Here is a 21310-nt window from a genome sequence, read left to right as displayed (position 1 = left end):
AATATCCGTAGTATGAACACTACCGATAAAAGTTAAAGCAGAATCTTACTACGGATGGGATTTTGACATTTAGTGTTGAATGGATCTAATGTAATTTCGTTCTCAAATGTTGGTACGATTGATATTGCATTTGTATCTCAATAGCTATGTTCGTTGAGTAGTTGTACATTTGGAATCATGTGTTTTCCATTGGTTGAAAAAATCAATCTATTACTGTTGATATTATTTAGTTATGTTAGTGAAAATGGACTAATTGGGCTTATTTTGCAAAGAGAAAATAATAGAAAAGATAATTAAGTTTTTAACTACTAACTACTCTATGTGCATATTAAATTAAATTCAATTAATTCTAGATGTTTTTTTAACATTTCTTCTTGAAAATTGTACATTTTACTAGTTTTAGTTAGTTTTTTTTTGCTAAAGTAATTTGAACTCTTGATTTTCACAAAACTTTCTTTTATTTGTGTTTTTTTTTTCATTATATTCTGACAGATCTTCTTTCAGTTGTACCAATTTTTAAATACAAAAATCTGGCTGCTATTGTTGCGTTTTCTTTTGAATTGTCTACTATACTATTTATAGAATCCCAAAAAACGCAATTAATACCTTATAATTATTTAAAAAAGTATAAGTTTCATAATGTTAATAGGTTGTCATCAAGATTTTCTATGTTTTATTAATAAAAATAAATATTTTCAAATTATTGACGGTAAAACATCAATTACAAAAATGTAAAGTTTCCAAAGAACAAATTACCTTATACATTTATTTTTGCTTCATTAAAAAAAAAAAAAAAAAAAACAATATCATTTAAATAGTATAAATATTTATATTTTTTGTTTAAAAATACATTTACAGCATGACGGTAACTTGAAAATGTCTGTTACAATTTCACCACTTTTCGATAATGCAACTAACTGTCGATACTTAAAGTTTTGTTTACACATTGTCACATATCCATTTGGAAAACTCTCAGCAAACATACATGCCGAGTCGGGATTCCTGAAAAAAATGGTTTTCGTTAATAAATGTATGAATATTAAAATGTTGCAATCATAGAATATAGTACTGTCAAAATTATTAATTAATGAGATTTAAACATAAAATCATAATTTTTTACAAGAGTAAAATGTGACTATCAAAATTTAATTCTATTCTTCAGTTATTTGTTAAAAAATGTTAAAAATGTTAAAAAAAAATGAAGAATCCATAAATAAGATTTGGTAATGTTGCAAAAGAGAATGTTGTGTCAACCAAACAAATTGGGTGACGTTGACCACACAACAGCTGAGTTAAATTGGCAAAATAGTGATATAAAGTTTTTCGACATCTGACAGACAATGCATTCATTTACGTCGCTTTTCAAAATAAAATCACATTCAATCAAAATTTAATCACAAAATGAAAATAGTAATTAAAACACAACGGAAAGCCTCTAAGCGTAAAAATACAATTTATAAACTTAACTCGTCTAGAGATTGAATAGTCTAAATAAGGAAGTTAAAAATGTAAATACCGAATTTGAACTCAAAAACAATTAATTAACGTTACAAATCAGTTTTTACTTGCCACTTATAGGAACTAAATGGTAAGTTTTGCATTCGTAAAAAATTTCGAACTCGACATTTCTGTCAAGCATCACATTAAGAAGTCAAACAAATTGGGTCCTCAGAATTTTTCCGTCTATCTGCCCTGGCCCCTACAACCCAACCCATTGGGTCGATTGGCTTCAAATTGGAAATGCGTTAGTATTTTTTTCAATTAATTCAAGACTAAAAATAACAGTAAGACCCATACAAATTTGTTGGCCAACATTCGAATTTTTTCAAAAACAAACCGATATTTTTTTTTAATTTTCTCTAATTTTGTTTCTTAACTCGGATTCTTTCAATATAAAGAAATATTTTTGTATTGAAAGGTACCCCCATAGCACCGTTATCTTATTTTTAAGTTTTCTCAAGAACCAATCAACTGATTTCAATAATTTTCTGCCAAGCTCTTGTTCTGTCTCAATAATATTTGTTGATCAAAATGGCTTTTTTCTTATATTTAATTTTAAAAAAATATAAAAATGGGTTGTTATAAATATTTATTTGTAAGATGTTGCTGTTAATATTTTATAATAATTAAAGACAGTGGCGCAAAATTGTAAACAATTAGCAAATTGTGAAATCCATTTTTGGCAGTTTATAAGGTCAAAGGAGTGATTTCACTTTTAACTATTTGATAAAGTTCCAATCACGGAATCTCTACTTTGACTTTTAGCAATTTTTAGTTAAATTTATATGACATATGTACACATTTTTGTGCCGTATACTCTTTAAATCTATTTAAATAAAAAAACAATAGTCACAAGAATAATGAATAGAATTTGTTTATTTTTATTAAAAACAAATTTTAAACTATCTGCATAGTTGTACCTTGAAATGTTAATATTTTCAGTACGAGTTTGTATTCTTTGAATCTATCCATGACTATGATGGGTACTAACACTAAAATTAAATTTAAACATTATTTAAAAAATGTTCAGAAAAATGTACAGAAACAATTAAACCTTTAAGAAAGAAATAATACTCTTAAGAAAGAAATTAAGTTCACTTTGGACTAATCCTCAATTTATGTTCGCTATTTATTTTGCTATTTAAAAAATATAAAGTCATAAGTTTAAGTGGGTTTATTTATTGTGTATTTTTCGGAAAAGCCATCAATTCTAAAATAAACTATTTTGCACATACCTAGTCTAGATTGATTCAATATGAGCTGAGCATGCAGTTCTGTGTTGAAATAAAAAGTATTCACTGTCATGTATTTTTTGACGTTGTCTAGCTGTGTGTGTTGTGTATGCATGCACGAATAAAACATTCATATGTATATAGTAAGGAAGATGGCACTGGGAACAAATAATAGCCGGGGATTGTTATTAATTGACTTTTTATCTCTATAACGAGTTTTTCGCGGATCGCTGATTTTCGCCGGCTGTAAATTAAAAGCTGACTAAACAATAAGTGGAACCGTTTAAACTTTTTTCTTGTAAAAAAAAAACAGTGTACTTAAAATAAAAAAGTAGTCAAGGATGTTAAAGCATCATATATTTGTTCTGGAATACATAAGTGTGTATATGTGCACATAGGTAGGTACCCGAGAGTATTAGAAAACAAAGTATTTTTATTTGAAAATACAGAATTCTGTAACGCTGTAGTTCGACACACATTATTTTGAACATAGTGCCTATATATACTAGAAAGTTACAGTCTGTCAAGTAAGAGCGTGCTCGTGTTAATTTATAAAAAAAATTATTTTATGAAACTTTCATATTTATATATGTATAATGTGTCCAGTCACCACCGGCGCACCGATGCATACTTTCTACTAATTTGACGGCGTATTCTAGTGGGAAGGATCTCCAGATCCGACGAATTTCGTAAGAAAACTGCCAATCGAGTCGCTTTGTCACATGTTTTCCAGTCAACAGAGGCTTCTTCATTGTGTTGCGCCATTTCAGATAATGAGTATGAAGAAGGGTTTCGGATAGTTTCGTAGGATATATCTAAACCTTTTGCCATTAATTTTGCTTGTTCTTGCGCAGTGTTTAGGCAGGGTTCCGCGAAAACAGATTCACTATTCTTTTTTCATCTTTTTTGTTCACTGTTCCTATCGAACCATGTTCTGGTAAATCATCGAAATTTGTATCGACTTTAAATAGCTGTATACACTTCTGTATAAATGCCTTCGACTTTCTCATACATTAAACCTCTATCGGCTCGCGAAGGAATTAGAGCGAAATCTTTCATTAACTGTCGGTAAGGTCGACCACGCTCTTATGACAGACTGTAGTTAAAGTTATTTCTGTGTGTGAGTAATGTTGTCAGAGATGGAAGGGAGCTACAGTTTATATGCCGAATCCAAACGCCTAATTTGAGAAAGCACTTTTTCGTGACAAGAATTATTCTTGGAGAATTTGTCAATTCCTTGCAAGATGCAGTACTCGTGAAAAAAATAAGGTGGCACAGTCAAGGATTGAATCCAAGACCCCTTGCATGACGCACTAACCATCACGCTATGGGTACTACAATTAATTTAAATTTAAAAAAATACGGATTGGATTTTTCAAGAACAATATCTTAACAACAAAATTCAACGCAGATAAAACCATTTTTTCAAGAGATATGGTAAATGGAATATTAATTTTAACAAATTTTGCGGACTATTTTTTGTAGATTTTAAGATTTATGAAAAAACTGGTTGTTTGATTCTTATGAAAATTTTACTGGATATCAAAAACAATATTTTTAAATTGTGGAAAAATGCTCGATTCGAAAACCAATTTTGACCAGTTTTATTAATGTTTATTTTAGGTTTTTATTTTTGTTAAAAAAAAAAAACTGTCAATTCGTCTTAACTCAACATTTTGCCAAATGTCAAAACTTTATTCTTTGTTGCATAATTATTTTAGAAATGAAATCGTTTTCGTTCGTAAAATATTCGAGGTGACAATTATTTTATTTTTAAGTTTCTTTGATTTATAGAAAAAAACTATAATTGACTTTTTTTTCAAAATTATACAAGTTTGGTATCACGTCAAAATTTATAATATGCAATTTAATTGAAGTCACTTGTGTAATTGCTCGTGAAATATTTTGGGTTAGCCAAAATGTTTTTAGTTTGCTATTGTTAAAAAAAAATCACTAAATTTTGTATGCCTTAAAATTCAATAGCAAGATGAAAATTATAACTTTATGACACCTTAAATTTGACAATTCATATAATTTCATGTTCTTCAATATTAAAAAACAAATCTTATAGGTCTTAACGTTGCCTTGTTGACCACACGCTCTTAGAACTAGGATATGTGATTGTGTTTGAATATATAACGCAGTATTGATTTTGGATTAATCTAAACGTAAAAATATATATTTTGTGCTGATTCAAATAAAACAAAAATCAATGGAGATCGGATTCTCCATACACATGCGCAAAATATTGTTGCTAACTTTTAATTAATTATTTAGAAAAATTCAATTAACAACTTTATTTAAAAAACGCGTCAACCTACAAAAAGAAAACTGATGAAGATATTGCTTCAAATTTGAGTATATCTCTCACAAAATATTGTTTTAAACATTTTTTAAAGATTTAGAACATCGAAAGACGGGTACGGATGGCAAGTTATAAGAGTGTGTCGCATCCTAGCCTCCTTTAAAATTTTCTATGCGACTTCTTATCCAAGTTTCAAAATTAACTCATTAATAAGCTCAGCCACAATCTCAAGACAGCTTGTTTAGAATAATTTAAAACTGCTTGTATCTAAACTTATATTGGTGTTAAGTTCAACGGAGTGAGTTATAAACTTGAGGTTACATTTATTTACTTACACATAGTTCGAGTACCATCTCAAGTTAATAATACTTACACGCATTCTTCTATTGCCACAGCTTGAGTGTAATTCTGTTGGTTAATGATATACATCCACTTCAGATCCTTTGATTCTGCTGCCTTAGGATAAATAACCCTTTCGTAGCTCTTACAAAGAGAATCCTCACCAGGACTTATACGTTGGCTTATATTTAGCGGTTGAGGAATTTCATCGTCTCCGAATAAAACATAAAATTTAGAAATTTGATCCTTCAGAATATCCTCAAGCTTATCTTCAGGATAATTTTGCACGTCTGTACAAAATGATTTTCCCTTCTCCTGGCATTTTGGTTCAGAATCAATTTCATCAGGAAAGTAAAAATCTAATAAATTAAATTAATAAGTTATTGTATGAGAAAAATGTTGAATAAAATATTTAAATAAATGTTAACCTTTTGGTGGATTCCTATTTTGAGAAACAGGTCTCGGAGTCCTTTCTGCAATTGGCGTATTACTGCGCTGCGATGTTGACGACTTCTGGGGGAAAAAGACATCATTAAAAACTATATTCAGCTTACCATCTGGATTTCTTTGCACTTTAAAATCTTGTTTCTCATTAAAAGAGTGATCTTGTTGTTGTTCATTTGTGGCAATATTTCTTTCACTGGGGTTCTATTTTTTCAAATTTTACACGTATGTAGTATATTATACACATGTATGTAAAAATACATTCATCATAAAAAAATTATTATTATTAGCAAACGCTCGCTTTAAAATTCGTTGAAAAGAACAAAAACCAGGTATCTTACGTTAGAAATGTTGAACAGTACAAGGCCAGGATTACTCACGGAGAAGATTTTTGGTATTATTTCGTCCACTTCAGCCTTAGTCTTGAAAAATGTTTAAACAGTTTTTAATGAGCATCATTAAGCAATTATATTCTTTAAATAAAAAAATATAAGACCGTTTGAGTTTTTGAATTTGACTCTTTCCTGCCGCTTGTAGTTTCCCTTCGCAATTTTGCCCTTGTAAATGAGTATTCATTTTGACAAACACTCAAAACTGTCTAAAAACAAAATATTTTTAGAAATAATGTCCATAAATAAAAATCAATTCGAAAAGTTTAAAATCGCAGTAGTAAGTTAAAGTAAATGTAAGAGGTAGTACGTTAGTAATTAGTAAGAAAACGTTAACAAATATACATATCAAAGACGTAATTTATTGTTTTCATTGATAACGAAATATATTGTGTAGGTAGAAACAAAAGTGTGAGTATCGTAAGAAGAACTAAAGATTTGTAAACATTAAAGAAATGCTAAAGCTATTTTTTCATGAAATTTCCCATAGCACCAGACCAGGAAAAGATGGCACAAAAATACTCGCAATTGATGACATCGAACAAAACCAATTAATATTCATCTCACATCAGACAATAAATAAAAAATATTCACCGTAGGGAATTTGGTAGGAGCCACAAACAGGAACAAATTACTTTTAACTTCCTCTTAAATACAAGAACGAATTAGTTTGGAAAGGAACCTTAAAGTAATAAATAATTTAATTAAATAATTAATCGCTGAGATCGTTGAAAAGAATTGTTAAAGATTTTGCTTTGTGTGCATGAGCAGACTGTTTTATTCGTAACGTAATAGTCTTTGAGTGAGGTTTGGGTGTCTTTAAAATATAAATTGTTCGGTCTATTTTTTGTTCTTCCAAAACTAGTGACGCGAGACTAAGATAGGCCACATCCACTTGGACTTCATAGAGTGTTGAAATAAAAATTAGAGATTGGTATGTTGACCTCACTAAACGATAGATGGACAACTTTAATAATATGTACCTAGACTGATTGGACCCTTAACAGACAAGAACAACTATTCTTATATTATATTATCGATTTCGAATAAATTGTTTATGACCCAACTCGCTATCACAAAACTCCCAACAATACAGTTTTACAATGAAATGAGTTCTTAAGGAAAATGCAACAATTTCTAATCTGAAAACAAAATAGTTTAGAACATTTAGGATTTAATCCATAATAAAACAACTCCTTACCCGCCCTAGATACAAATGATTAAACTTTTTAAGCCGTGATCGGGGGCGGGGGGTTAAATTGAGCACAAAGTCATATTTTAAACAAAGATCCGAATGCCGTGTTCACCAAGTGCAGCTCACAGCCATAACTTTTGTGGAGTCGATTCAGCGGAATGTTCTACTGCCGCAATGACAATTTTTGGTGTTGTTCAAAAGTCCTTCAACTTGTTTAGCAGCAGTGCCCAACGTTGGGAAATTCTTAAGAAAAATTCACAAACTTTCCGATAAGAGATAGTCACCTAGAATTGATTCTGTGAAACCATTGACAAATCATCTGAAAACCTTAGAAGGTCATTAGAAACCTTAAGTGATATAAATTTAACTGCTGAAGCTCGAGGACATGTAAATAGCGTTTTAAAATATATGCAAAAATTTGGATGCGTCCTGATGTCTTCGATTTGCTGCAAGGTTCTTAGCGCTATAAATAAAAGAAGTATTATTCTTCAATCCAGAAACATAACTATTGACGTTGAAATTCGAAATCTTGACAACTTGATCTCCGATTTGAACATTACTCGAGACGCATGGGATACAATTTTATCTGATTGGGGGATGTTCCAGAATCGTTCCGTAGCTAATGCCGAACGTTCATTTAGCGTCCTTGAATTTTCATCGTTCGTGCTCATCACAAGATCGTATTTCTGGACTTGCTTCACTATGCATCAAAGCACCTTTGGCAAGGAAATTGAATTTCGATTCAATTATAAGTTCTTTTGTTGTTCAGAAACCTAGGAAAGCTCGTTTGCAAAAAGAAATATTTCATTGAATGCAAAATAACTCTAATGAAAACATTATGATAATATTTTAATATAAAGAAAAGCAATAAAGAGTATTTAATGTAAACCTTTTAAAATACATAGTTTTTTTTTAATGACGTAGTCAACCCAACCCACTGAATGTGCCGGCAAGGAAATGACAAATTCTCTAAGAGCAATTCTTGTCATGAAAAGTGCTTTCCCAAATTAGTCGTTTGGATTCGGCTTAAAATTTCCCTTTTCCTTCAAAATTACTTTAACACAGGAATGGCTGAGAGTTGTAACTTACTAAGCCCTTGTTTTTAACGGCCTGTTGTACCATTATTATTATTATTTTTATTATTATAATTGTATATTTAACTATTATTACACTCTAAAACATGGCACGTCGACATTTCATGAAATAACACATTAATCCATAATCAAGAAAGTAACAAACAAAAAAGTGTTTAGCTATATTTTGTGGTATACATTGTAGATACTTAAAATAACCATCTAAATATAGATGGTTCTTCTTAATTTTCTTATCTTTTGAACTTCAATAACTTTTTAATTGTTTTTTTTTTTCTTTTTTGAATTTTTAATGATTATTTGATTACAAACTTATTCGTAAAAGGTGATGAACTCACTTAAACGTTAGCCTCCCCCAAGATAATTTAATACTGATTGAAAAACAATTCAAGTGTTTGATAATTGTATATAACACTATGCTGAGGTAATAGAAAGTTATTTCGTTTGTTTTTAAGCGCAAAGCACAGATGTATATATTAACATTTTAATTTATGGAAGTGCACTTTGCCATGTTTTACTGATGACCAATTTATGAATTTTTACTTGTGCTGTTAAGGTTGACTTATGTCAGTATCAGTACTAACACGATGGTTCTAAAAAATGAAGAAAACAAAGTTTTCTCTCCCCTCACTTTTATTTTCCTAAGAAAAGAGCATACAAATGCAGCTCATTTGCAAATTAGAATTAAATTTTAATGTGGAAAAGAGAAATAATACGATATCTTCACTAAATGGCATTATGAGACACTTCACATTTTGACGATATTTTTATTCGGAAGACGAGTGTTGGTAAGTTAAACGAGTTTTACAAAGTTTAATTAGTTACGTGTATTCTATGTTACTAATGTAACTAATTAGATTGGTTACTTAACTAATGTAACAAATTTTTTATTTTGAAATTTCGCCAAAAAAAATTTTCATATCCAAATAAAACTCGAAACAAGGTTTAAAAGGCAAAAAAGGGGCTGAAAAACGACCCACACTGATAACATTAAACTTCAACAAAATGTTAATAAAACACAAAATCTTGACTCAACATCTTTCACCGTTTTCAAAATACTTTAGTTATCTGTTTCATATCAATTTGTATGGCATTTGCAGGTTTTCGTGCTTTGTAGAAAAGTTGTAACTAAATAAATTTGATTTCAATATCTAAAAACACACGAATTCCAAATAAAATAAATCGTTCAATATTTAAATACAAATATAAATCATTCAAATTATGTCTTAAATTTGATTTTATTGAATTTAAAAACACAAAAGATGAGTTCAAGTTATCAAATCAAAAATGTTTCTTATTTTATACCTTTGCATTTGTGAATAATATGACAGTTCCAGATTGACTAGCTTGGTAGTGTAGTTTTGCATTCACAAAACTAGTTGAATTTTGACTACGTGGCCACTAGCTTTATGAATCCGCCCAATAACTTCTTATAGGGAGTTAAAAAGATCTGATTTAAAAGTTTGAATGTCGCACTCCATATCCAATTCATATGAGAATCTCAGATTCATAAAAAAAGATGCCCTGAAACCTCAAGATTGGTGGTTTTGTGTACAATTTGCTACTGACAATAGCAAAACACGGCTTTGCAACACATCTATGTATATTCTAATGGAATACACATTTGTGTTTACTCATAAATGTTGTGGTTTATTTTTTTCAGTGTTAAACGAAACAAATTTTGTTTGAGCTATATTAGTTACGTGAAAAATGAGATGTAAACAATAATTACAATTAGTTACAAGTAACTATATGGGTAACTTACTAGGAGTAATTTACGTTGTCGACACTGCCGCTGACATATGGCATACATAAGCTTTAATACAAAATTCTTTTGTTGCATCGAATGTTTGAAATAAAGCAACTACATAGGTACTTTAAAATAAAAATAGCAGGTAAACCATACATATAGTGTAGTTCTAGTTCGGAGCATTGCTTAAAAGCTTCCTTTCCCAAATGTTATCATAATTTGTAACAAATGTAAACAAATAATACACAAGTTCCAATCATTTTAAACTAAACGATAAAATTATTTTCTTTTTTTAAACTTAAATTTATTCTTTTATGAAATAAATAACTAATTTCAACAACATAAATGAAAACGGGCGGTTTTACAATACCTAGAATTACCGAGGTTTGGGACCATCATATGTGGTTTTTTTCCAGGATACCTGTTTTACTACACGTGTAGTGTATTCTTAGGACTAAATATACTTTTTTTTGTTCTCATAACCACAGTACGACTCAATCTTTTTTAATCATGTTATACTAGCTAAGCTATTTGGTAAAACCCTTGACTCACTTAAGGATATAATTTTCTTTAAGAAATTTAAAATCACATGCTTGCAAGAGAAAACTTCACTTTACCACTACTCGCCATTTAGTTTGTATCAACGTCATTTATAATAATTCACATCACATTCACTGAACTCTGTTAGTTACTGAAAAAGCTACTATATGTATTTATGAAGCCCACACACATGTACAATCTTTTTGTTTAATTAGCAACTGACTTAACAGGTGTTTTGTTATTTATTATTTTTTTAACAAACAAATACACAATATTTGAATAAAATAAATTGTTTGCAAGGAAACATATTTATTCTTTTATGTCAACCACACCGTGTTATTTTGTAGGAACAAAAATAATCGTAAAGAACCAAAAACGCAACAATTCCGACCACCTAAAGGTTAGTTATATTACTCAAATAGTTTATAAACAAGATTTTGTTTTAATAAAGCGGAAGAAACAAGTTACAAATAAATTAAACATATTTCTAGTCAAAAAAAGAAAACAATTTTACCTACCGTTTCACAAATTATAAGCAGAACTATAAGCTGTGTTATCGAAAACATTTTATGGCTCAGGAATAACAAGAAGTGATTTAATATATCTGGATTCTTATTGTCAAACTTTGTTAAGCCTTAAACAAAATATCTGCAGCACATGACACAACTGGAAGAGGTATATATACAGCACAAACAAATAAGAAGAATTTTAATTTACTGAGATTCTTCCGAATTATTTAACTTTTTAATTAACAATGAAGCATGCCGTACCAATCAAAAAAATTAAACAAAAATATTGCCCGCGTCAGTATTGAAGCAGAAATCCGACGGCTGATCAGAAGACACAAATGGCTCGAATTAAAAATTATTGTTTTATTGGGTAACAATATCAAAGCGATCAAGACAAGAGCGTAAACTGAGTGCTGCTGATGAGTGAGAGAGAGAATATGGCAGTTTGAATAATTATTTTCTCATTTGTATAGAAACCAGTGTTGTGAGATCGTGAAGAGAATTTAGTTTTATTAAACAATAAAGGGATTTATTTTATGTACATTCATATTTATTTATTTTAATGTTATAGATACAAAAATGGAAATTTTACATTAGTGTGATTATCGGTACAAGACGGGAAATTTAACTTACCTGCTAAGATTCCCAGAAAATGTTATTAGAAAGTCAAATCTTCTAAAAAAGAACGATTTAGAAATCAGATTTTAGAAAATGTGATCTACTATAGGTATGTATTAACGGTAGTATTTTAAATTAATCGTATATTTAATCAATTCATTCGGTCTGATTTGACAAATTGAATTTTTTAACATTTCTCGGCGTTTTAAGGTCTCTAGAATCTAAATCAAAGATTTTTAGAGAGAGATGTCTGGCAGAACGCATATTCGTACGTCCGTACGTTCGGGATACCATTTTTCGTCGTCTAAATCTCAAAAACGAGTGGAGATATCGATTTCAAATAAATTTTGTTTTGCATATACTAACATCGAAAAATGCAGAAATAACTTCAAAAAAAATATGTCTTGGATTTTTTTACTATAGCAATTAAAGAAAAGTGAACGTGAAGTCGTTAAATTAATATTATAAATCTGGCGAATACTTAATTCACATAACTTTAAAAAAAATTATTTACCGTATTTTTATAAAGAAAGTCGAAGAAAAAGAGGCTGGGGCGCGACCCACACTGATAACTTCCAATCCAATTTTAGTAGTATTTCTTGAATATTTGTATTTATAATAGAAACAAATACAGATTACATTTTTTGAAAAAAAAAACATTATCTTGTGTTAACAACAAAACTTAGCACAGGATGAATCATTTTGAAGACAATACTTTTATTTATTCACAAGATATCGAGAATCAAATATCATTTTTTGCAAATGTTGCGTACTATTTTTTGAAGATTTTATTTTGTATGAAATGGATGGGTTTATGGATTTTTATTAAAAATTTACTATATTTTTAATATTTGAAAAAAAAAAATATTTTAGTCAAAACTAAATGTTTACCTACCTAGTTTTAGTAATGTTTATTTTTTGGCAGGATAATAACAAATATTTTGTGGACCTTGAGACGTCGAGAAATGTCAAAATTTCTATCGTACATAGTTAAAAAAAAACTGAAAATAAAATATTTGTCAGCTCAAATTGTATGCAGCCAAGAATAATGTTTTTGACATTGCGTTAAATTTTGAGAAAAATCAAAGTAACACTTATTTAAGCAAAAATTAAAATCTAAAAGAGGCTGGGATGCGACCCACACTGATAACTTCCCATCCCGACTGTCTATTTGTCTTGCTTAAAAGTTTGTAGGTTTTCGTGTTGATTTAAAAAAGTTGTTAGTTGAATTATTCTTAAAAAAATTAGATAGATAGATTTTCAGTCGAAAAAAAAATGTTTACTAATTTTAGTAGCATTTCTTAAATACGGACTGTTGGATTTTTATAAAAATAAAACTACTGAATATCGAAAACAATATTTTCTGTGAAATAAAAAGAGTTTGAAGACAACTTTAATTTTTAAAAGCTTTCTGAGTCGTAAGTACATTTTTACCAAGTTTTAGTATTGTTTTTTGTTAGGTTTTTATTTAAAAAAATAGATTTTCGTTAAAATTTTACTAAGTGCTGACAACAACATTGTTTAAAAGATAAAAGTAGTTTAAAGCTAATATCTCAACGTTCTAAAAAGATTTTGAATCAAAAATCATTTTTTACAAACTGTTATTCATTTTTGGTTTAGGTTTTTACTTTTTGTAAAAAAAACTGTCATTTCGATTTTTCTCAAAATTTGTCCGAATGTTGAAAACAATATTTCTTATAAGATAAAATTAGTTGAAAACCATAATCTCAAATTTTTAAAAAGATATTTGAGTTGAAAATCCATTTTTACCAACTTTTGTTAAATTTTCTTTTAAGTTTTTATTTTTTTGCAAAAAAAGACTGTCCATTCGATTTTTATCAAAATTTTACTGAATGTTGAGAACAATATTTTTTTAAAGAAAAAAGTAGTTTACAGCCAATATCTCAAAGTTTTGAAAAGATATTTGAGTCGAAAATCAATTTTTACCAACTTTTATTAATTTTTGGTTTAGGTTTTTATTTTTTATAAAAAATACTGTCGGTAGCTTCGATTTTTCTCAAACTTTGTTCAAATGTTGAGAACAATAGTTCTTATAAGTTAAAACTAGTTCGAAGCCATAATATTTAATTATTAAAAAGATGTTTGTGTCGAAATTCAACTTTTACCAACTGTGAGTTATGTTTTTTGTAGGTTTTTATTTTTTATAAACAAAAAACTCAATTCGATTTTTCTTAAAATTTCACCAGATGTTAAACGTTATTTTTGGTAGCACGAAATTGGTGAAGAGGTAACAAATTTTGTTCTCAGTATTTTCGATTTATAAAAAACCGTTATATAAAAAATATATTTGTTCGGTATCACGTTACAATTCATTTATATAACAATTTAATACAATTTAATTCAAGTTAGCGTTTTTGGTTCGTAAGATATTTAGGGTTAATCAAAATATTCAGCTTTTTTTAAACTGCTATGATAAAAAAATCGCAAACACAATTCTTTCTGCCTTTTTATCTGTATAACAAAATTTATTTAAAGTCGATATCCCTTCTGGTTCTTGAGCTATGGAGAAGGAAAAAACGTCGCGAACGTACGTTCATCTTTCTAAAAATCTTTTATTTCGATTCTAGGGTCCTTGAAATGTCGATAAATGTCAAAATTTTCATTACAATAACTTCCTATGGGAAGTTAAAAACCACTACTAAAAGATGGCCTTTGAACTAATTCGATAAATAAAATTTCCCTGCAAACGGTTTATTAAACTCAAATATTTCGTATTTATTTGTAAGAAAAAAATAACAAAACACTTGTTAAGTCAGTTGTTAATTAAACATAAAGATTGTACATGTGTGTGGGCTTATAAATACAGCTTGTTCAGTAACTAACAGAGTTCAGCAAATGTGATGTGAATTATTATAAATCAAGTTGATACAAACTAAATGACGAATATTAGTAAAGTGAAGATTTTTTTTGCAAACATGTGATTTTAATTTTCTAAAAGAAATTCATAAATAAGGTTTGGTTTTACCAAATAGCTTAGCTTGTATGATGATTAAAAAATATTGAGTCGAATTATGATTCTGAGAACAACAAAAAGTTTTAATTTGTATTGTCTTAAGTCCTTATCACACCATTGAAACTTAGCACATACACATTTTACCCTTTTTATTTTCCTGCAACTTTTAAAATATCTGAATGACCATTCTATAGGTTTCCGAGCCTTGAGGTTGGTAACATTCCTAACGACTTTTCTTTTTTAATTCTGACATTTAAATATTTAAATCAGAACTTTTTAACTCCTCATTTGAAGTTATTGGTCGCATTCGCAAGGTAAGTGGCTACGTAGTCAAGGGATTCTGATTGGCTAAAGCCACTACAAAAGTAGTTGAAATTTGCCCTCCGACGACGTAGTGTACAAATTTCGGCCACAAAGTTAGTGGACACTGGTTTCGACGTTTCATAATCAGCTGCTCGGTAAGGACACAAGAACTCAAAATGAAATTAATCTTTCTTTCAAATATAAATCAAGTTAAAAAAAGAAAAAAATTATTTAAAGTTCTGAAACATATGTATGTTTCTTTTTTGTATATTTATATTTGTAATTAATATGATAGTTCCGGATTGACTTTCACAAAGCTAGTTGCATTTTGACAACGTAGCCACTAGCTTTTTGAATGCGCCCATTGTTTTCGACCGATCTGTCAAATTTAAAATGTTTAAATTTCTCGACGTTTCACGATCCTAACCAGTAGATATATCAAATAAATTTTGTTTTTCAGATAATAACATCGAAAGTTGCAGAAAGGACTTTCAAAAAAATTGCCTGGGTCATTTGTCTGATATAGCAATTTAAAAAAAGGGAATATTTTGGTTGACAATAAATATCTCACGAAATAATAAAGCTAGCGAGTTCAATCAACTTAATTTTACGTGATACAAAATAAGTATTATGTTGAACAAAAATAATTTACTTTTTTCCTAATAAACATTTTTTACAAAAATTAAATGGAAAGTTTTTTCCAAAAATAATATAAAAACCTAACAAAATTGAATTTTGACTTGTCAAAAAAGAGAGATAAAGCTTTAAAATAGTTTAACTTTATAAATCATAATGTTGCTACCTATCATTTGATTATTTAAAAAAAAATTGAAGTTATCTTGGCAAAAATAAAAACCTTCAGCGATACTACCTAATGAAAACTACTCAAAATAGATTTTTGATTTAAATATTTTGGGAGTTAATAATTTTTCTGCATTCAATATCACTTTTATTTTAAAATTAACTTTATATAGGTATATAAAGAATAACCAATTCAATTATTTTGGGAAAGGTAATTTCAAATAAATCAAATAAAATTATTAAAGAAAACTGCCGTTAGTAATGTAGATTTTTAATTTTTTATTTGAACAGCCTGAAAACGATATATACATACTACAGTTAAATAATTAACATATAAAATTGATAAGACTTAATAAATTAACTTTGGGAACAAATTTTTGTAGGTGGAAAAAAAATTCGGTCGATCATATATGAGAACCAAACATCTTTTTTTTTAATAAACCTCATTCTGGAAATTCTTTCAACAACTCCTCGGTTATGTTCTCCAAAAGCTTTGCTTGAATTTTAAATTTTGCCCTTGGAGACAATTTTTTCATTTTCTTAGCCATACACTCTAAAAACAGATCGTTTTCATCCTTTTCTTCAACTAAAACTTTACCGATTTCTGAATTAAGTGTCTTTATAAGTTCAACAAAACTGCTAGTGGGATCGGCAGCTATAGCAGTTGTAGCCTCCACTGCTGCTGTTTGCCCAAGTGAAAATAAATTGTTTTGAGTATTTTTATAAACGTTGTTTTGATTTTCATTTGAACTTAGAGAGGTGGGTAGTTTTATTATGGGATATTTGTCAAAATCATCATCAATCCACTCTTCTTCCTCTTTAGCTTGTTGAAATGCAGCAGATTCATTTCTATTTGTTGAAAAATGTTGTTCTTCATAATTCTCACTGTTATCTAACATACATTCTTCAATTGACTCTTTCGTTTTCGATTCATCATTGAATTCTTGAGCCATTGTTGTTTCGGTGTCAAACATTTCATCAGAAGCATAACTTTCACAGGGTTCTGTGAGTTCACCTTCATCACGGCTGTTGCTTATGTTTACAAAATTATCACTTAATTCACGATTTAAATATATTTTAGCGACATTCTGAAAACTTCTGTCTCTTTTGCTTCTTCTGTTGTTTATTAAATTAAAAAAATAATATTTTCAAATCTTTTCGATCACAGAAATAAACTTAAAAATACTCACCTTGGTTTTACCGAAGGGATGAGAAACATCAAATCGTTGTAATATTCCCATAACTGTTCATGATTTGAAGATGTATCTCCGAGTTCGAGTTTTTTTTTCTCTCTCACGAAGCGGTCGCGCAAGCTTCGCCATCTCTGTCTGCATTCGTTCACTAAAATAATACAAAAGATGTACATATGTACATAGCTAGACATATCAAAGATGAATCATCGTTGCTTTACCTACCTGGTTTTCGCAACGCAGCACTTACTCGGTGCCATTGGGATAAGCGGTCTCGGTTATTTGCATTTGACCTTGATTTTGTTTGATACAAGCACTTTCGTTCCTTAACTAATTCAATCAACCGTTTTTCGAACACCATTTTAAAGCAAAAGAATGACACTTAAACGCAAAATATTCTTACGTTCGATTGTATGCATAGACTAGACGTAACGTTGTGACGCCAATGCAACGCAGCGCATGACTGAATTTTAATTTTAAAACTAATGTGTTGTGGATGTTGTTCGTCGTGTACGAATATGAATGAGACATTTCAAACGCACGAGCGAACTAATCGAAGTAGTTGTTTTGATTAGCGCTTTGAATGTGAAGGGTGCCGCTATGTCATGTAGTATTTATCGCTGCTTATGCGAGAGTGAGAAATAAATAGTGACAGATGTATTCGTTTTGCTGAAAGTTAAGTAAATGTTGCCGCTGTCTTATTTCTGTTTCATAAACGATAAAACGAGAATAAAATCAAATAGGTTATGTTTTTTATTGAACGAAAAAACTAAAAAAATAAAATTAAAACTTTATCTATTAAACAAATGCTAGCTTTGTATATAAAATCTATGGCACTGTCCTTGACTATAAGGGATGTGGATGCTAGTGGCTACCGCTACATTAGGTCGTTCAGTTTTGTATTTTAACTTTTGAATACAAAACTTCCAACGCCACATTGTGGTTTCGGCGAACATAACACAAAAATAACTGGCATGAAGTAGGTACATAACTTTTGGGAGGAATTAACGCTTATATGTATATGAACCTAGTTGCATAAAGTGTAATCGCTTAAAAATATATGCCAATATGAGTGAGCAATTTAAAGTTCCTTAGTGAGCAGCAACAGAAGTGATCATTAAACAAATAAAGTCCTTCAAGATAGGAGATAATAGCCTCATTTTATTATCTACAAATCTGGATCGTGATCAACTTTTAAAACTTAATGCAACAACAGCTACGGGTCCTGCTCTGTATCTGGATCTATTTTAAAGATCCGAAAATAAGTATTAACTCTGGCTCTTCAGTCAGTAGAGTGTACAGTGGTGTAGAGAAAAAAAAGACCGCATCTACATGTAAAATAAAGAAACATAAGAAAAAATGAGATGATCATACAACGCTGTTAGGATATGTGTGTGAAGCCAGGCATACACGATGAACATGCTCAGCCAACATGTTCGTTTCCGTTAGTCCACACTAGACGGATACAGCGACGAACATTCATTTCGTTTCGGGACAATTGTTCAAGAGAAAAGGATGTCTGAAAAACAAGGGCAAGTAGTTGAAAAAAATTAAAATAAATAAATAAAATTATTTCAAAGCCAATGTCTCAAATTTTTGAAAAGTTATTTGTGTCGAAAATCAATTTTTACTGACTTTTTATTTTAGGTTTTAATTTTTTTTTAAAAAAAAAAACTGTCAATTCGATTTTTCTCAAAATTGTACCGAATATTGAAGACAATATTTCATATTACACTCAAACGTTCTTAGAAAGACGCAAATAAGTGCGAAAGAGAAACTAAGTGAAATAGAAAAAAACTCAGTTAGTGTTTCTATCACATTACATTCTTCCGCATTTTGGTGGGTGATACGTACGAAGGATTTATATCTTTATATAGAGTGTTTTTGGTTCTGGGTTTAGGATTCTTGGATGGTTTTTGACGTTTCTCTTTCTTGCCTTTCTTTGTTTCTTGGCGTTGCATTATTATTCTTTCTATTGATACTGAGTAAACAAGAAATATTCCGCCGGACAAATTCAAATGGAGCAAAGACCTTATAATGAAATTAAATGAAGTTATGATTGAAAGAGTCTAGCTTGGTAGTTTAAGCCAAAAATACTCCATTTACCAAGATCGGAATTTTTCGTACGTTTCACTCTCCAAAACCTGTTTGTTTACATTGTTGTATTTGTAATTTTGACAATTAGTCCAGGAATAGATGTGCTTTGTTTTTTTTCAGATTTTTCTTTTTACTTTTTTTCGATGAAAAAGTCAGTGATGCCAGAGGTCTTGAGTTCGATCCCTGCATAATATGCCATCTAAAGTCTTTTCAGGGGTACTGCATCTTGCGAGGAATTGACAAATTCTTCAAGAGTAACTCATGTCATGAGAAAGTGCTTTCTCAAATTAGCCGTTCGGATTCGGTATATAAACTGTAGGTCCATCAAGGAACATCAATATTTAAAAAAAATAATCAATAACAATTTAAGCGAACTTGTTGAATAAATGCAGAGCAAATGAAATGTAAATTTTGACGTTTACCACAAAAATAAAACGTCAAAAAATCGTTCTGAATTCATGAACAACTCATTCAATAGATCATGTAATCGACACGAATGTTTATTGTTGACGTACAGAACTTTCTTTTGGTGAATTTCCACAGTTTTACGCAAAATACAATTTTCACTCATTCCTTGAAAATGTTTAGTTACCAAAGTTGAAGTTTATTATTATTGATTGAAGGGTATGTTTGGTAAAAATGCTGCTAATAATGAAAACAAATCCATACGGGTTATTTCCGATAATGAAATGGAGATGATTCAAATCAACGCAAAGTTGCTGACAAAGCAATCGGTCAAGTCATCTTCAAAAAGTATTCTTTGCACGTTGAAATTTATTTTAAATTATTATTTTATAAGCCAAATTGTCATTTAACCAACTTCACAAAGTATGCAATCCAAAGTTGAAGATAAAGATATTTTATGTCAAGATCTCCAGACGTCAAATAAATGTCTTGACGTTCAAAAAACCGTTAACTTCCTATGTTAATGTAATTGGTCCGATTTGGCGAATTGAAAATTTTGAAATTTCTCGACGATTCAAGTGAGTCTAAATAAAAGATTTTTTTCGAGAGATATCTGTGTGTGCGCGTGTGTGTACATTTGTTTTTTTTTCGTTATCCATAGCCCAAAAACCAGTGGAGATATCGACTTGAAATAAGTTTGTTATAAAGATAATAAAGCAGAAAGATGTAGAGAGGACTCTCAAAAAAATTGAGTCGGTAGTTTTTTTTTACCATAGCAATTTAAAAAAAGCTAACATTTTGGTAAACCTAAAATATCTGACGAACCAATAACACCACGACTTGAATTAGATTTTATATTATATATTGTAAAGTAATACCAAACAAAAATATTTTTAGAAAATGATCTAATTAACGGTTATAATAATTGTCGCCTCCTATATTTTACGAACAAAAAATGATTTTATCTCCAAAATAATTTTATGCAATGAAGAATAACTTTTTTAACATCTGGTAAAGTTTTTTTTGATAAAAATCGAAAAAAATTACTAAACATTGATTTTCGATTAAATATCTTTTTAAAAATATAAGGTATTGCCTTTAAGTTAATAAGTATTGTTTCTCATAAAAAATATTGTTTTCAACATTCAGTACAGTTTTGAAAATTGAATTGATAGTTTTCTTACAAAAAACTTAAACAAAACAATACTAAAAGTTATAACAAAATTTCGAATAAAATATGTTTTCAAAAATTTTACATTATGGCTTCAAGCTATTTTTATCTTATAAGAAATATTGGTTTCAACTTTCTGTTAAGGTTTGAGAAAAATCGAATGAACAGTTTTTTTTACAAAAAATATTACTGAAAGTTGGTAAAAACTGATTTTCGACTCAAATATCTTTTCAAAAAATAAAGATATTGGTTGCAAACTAACTTTATCTCACAGTAAATATTGTTTTCAAAGTTCAGTTAATCTTTTATAAAAATCCAACACTCAGTTTTTTTCATGAGAAATTATAATCTACAAAAAATAGTAAGCAAATGCTACTAAAATTGGTAAAAATTGGTTTTCGACTTAACTATATGCAAAATATTGTTTGTAAATTTTTACAATAATTCAACTGACATC

The 21310-nt window shown here is 29.3% G+C and overlaps 2 protein-coding genes and 1 long non-coding RNA gene across 11 annotated transcripts; 1 reads left to right on the top strand and 2 right to left on the bottom strand.

The window, feature by feature from the left end:
* Positions 1–809: 809 nt before the first annotated feature.
* Positions 810–11699, bottom strand: LOC129953746 (protein spaetzle). 9 transcript variants are annotated; one of them, XM_056067163.1, is made up of 7 exons: positions 11556–11699; positions 11304–11451; positions 6317–6418; positions 6162–6242; positions 5805–6024; positions 5411–5735; positions 810–1002 (listed from the first exon to the last, which is right to left on the bottom strand). In XM_056067163.1, the coding sequence occupies exons 2-7, from the start codon at positions 11349–11351 to the stop codon at positions 828–830; spliced, it is 951 nt and encodes a 316-aa protein (XP_055923138.1). In that variant the 5' UTR covers positions 11352–11451; positions 11556–11699; the 3' UTR covers positions 810–827. The 9 variants fall into 9 exon arrangements, with proteins under 9 accessions (XP_055923138.1, XP_055923139.1, XP_055923140.1 ...); XM_056067164.1 differs by having other exon boundaries at positions 5805–5889; positions 5950–6024; positions 11304–11680; XM_056067165.1 differs by having other exon boundaries at positions 5805–5886; positions 5950–6024; positions 11304–11680.
* LOC129953748 (uncharacterized) lies at positions 11095–11485 on the top strand. Its single transcript, XR_008782581.1, has 2 exons — positions 11095–11185; positions 11277–11485. It is a non-coding gene; the product is annotated as an uncharacterized LOC129953748 (long non-coding RNA).
* Positions 11700–16249: 4550 nt separating the features above from the next.
* On the bottom strand, positions 16250–17689 carry LOC129953745 (uncharacterized). Its single transcript, XM_056067160.1, has 3 exons — positions 17406–17689; positions 17181–17331; positions 16250–17106 (listed from the first exon to the last, which is right to left on the bottom strand). Exons 1-3 carry the CDS (start codon positions 17539–17541, stop codon positions 16434–16436), a joined length of 960 nt encoding a protein of 319 aa, XP_055923135.1. The 5' UTR covers positions 17542–17689; the 3' UTR covers positions 16250–16433.
* Between the last annotated feature and the right edge of the window lie 3621 nt (positions 17690–21310).

The sequence above is a fragment of the Eupeodes corollae genome, chromosome 1 (assembly GCF_945859685.1).
Source record: "Eupeodes corollae chromosome 1, idEupCoro1.1, whole genome shotgun sequence".
In the NCBI taxonomy this organism is placed as follows: Eukaryota; Metazoa; Arthropoda; class Insecta; order Diptera; family Syrphidae; genus Eupeodes; species Eupeodes corollae.
Note: the sequence above shows the minus strand (reverse complement) of the source record. Positions and strands in the feature narration are given on the sequence as shown.

Bases quoted from the DNA above. Each gene is read 5' to 3' on its own strand.
- LOC129953746 (XM_056067163.1), bottom strand. From the start codon at position 11,351: ATGTTTTCGATAACACAGCTTATAGTTCTGCTTATAATTTGTGAAACG. The intron at 6,419-11,303 runs GTAGGTAAAATT...TTTTGTTTTTAG, and splicing joins TGCTTATAATTTGTGAAACG to ACAGTTTTGAGTGTTTGTCA. The intron at 6,025-6,161 runs GTAAGATACCTG...TTGAAAAAATAG, and splicing joins TACTGTTCAACATTTCTAAC to AACCCCAGTGAAAGAAATAT.
- LOC129953745 (XM_056067160.1), bottom strand. From the start codon at position 17,541: ATGGTGTTCGAAAAACGGTTGATTGAATTAGTTAAGGAACGAAAGTGC. The intron at 17,332-17,405 runs GTAGGTAAAGCA...GTATTATTTTAG, and splicing joins TGCTGCGTTGCGAAAACCAG to TGAACGAATGCAGACAGAGA. The intron at 17,107-17,180 runs GTGAGTATTTTT...AATAAACAACAG, and splicing joins ATCCCTTCGGTAAAACCAAG to AAGAAGCAAAAGAGACAGAA.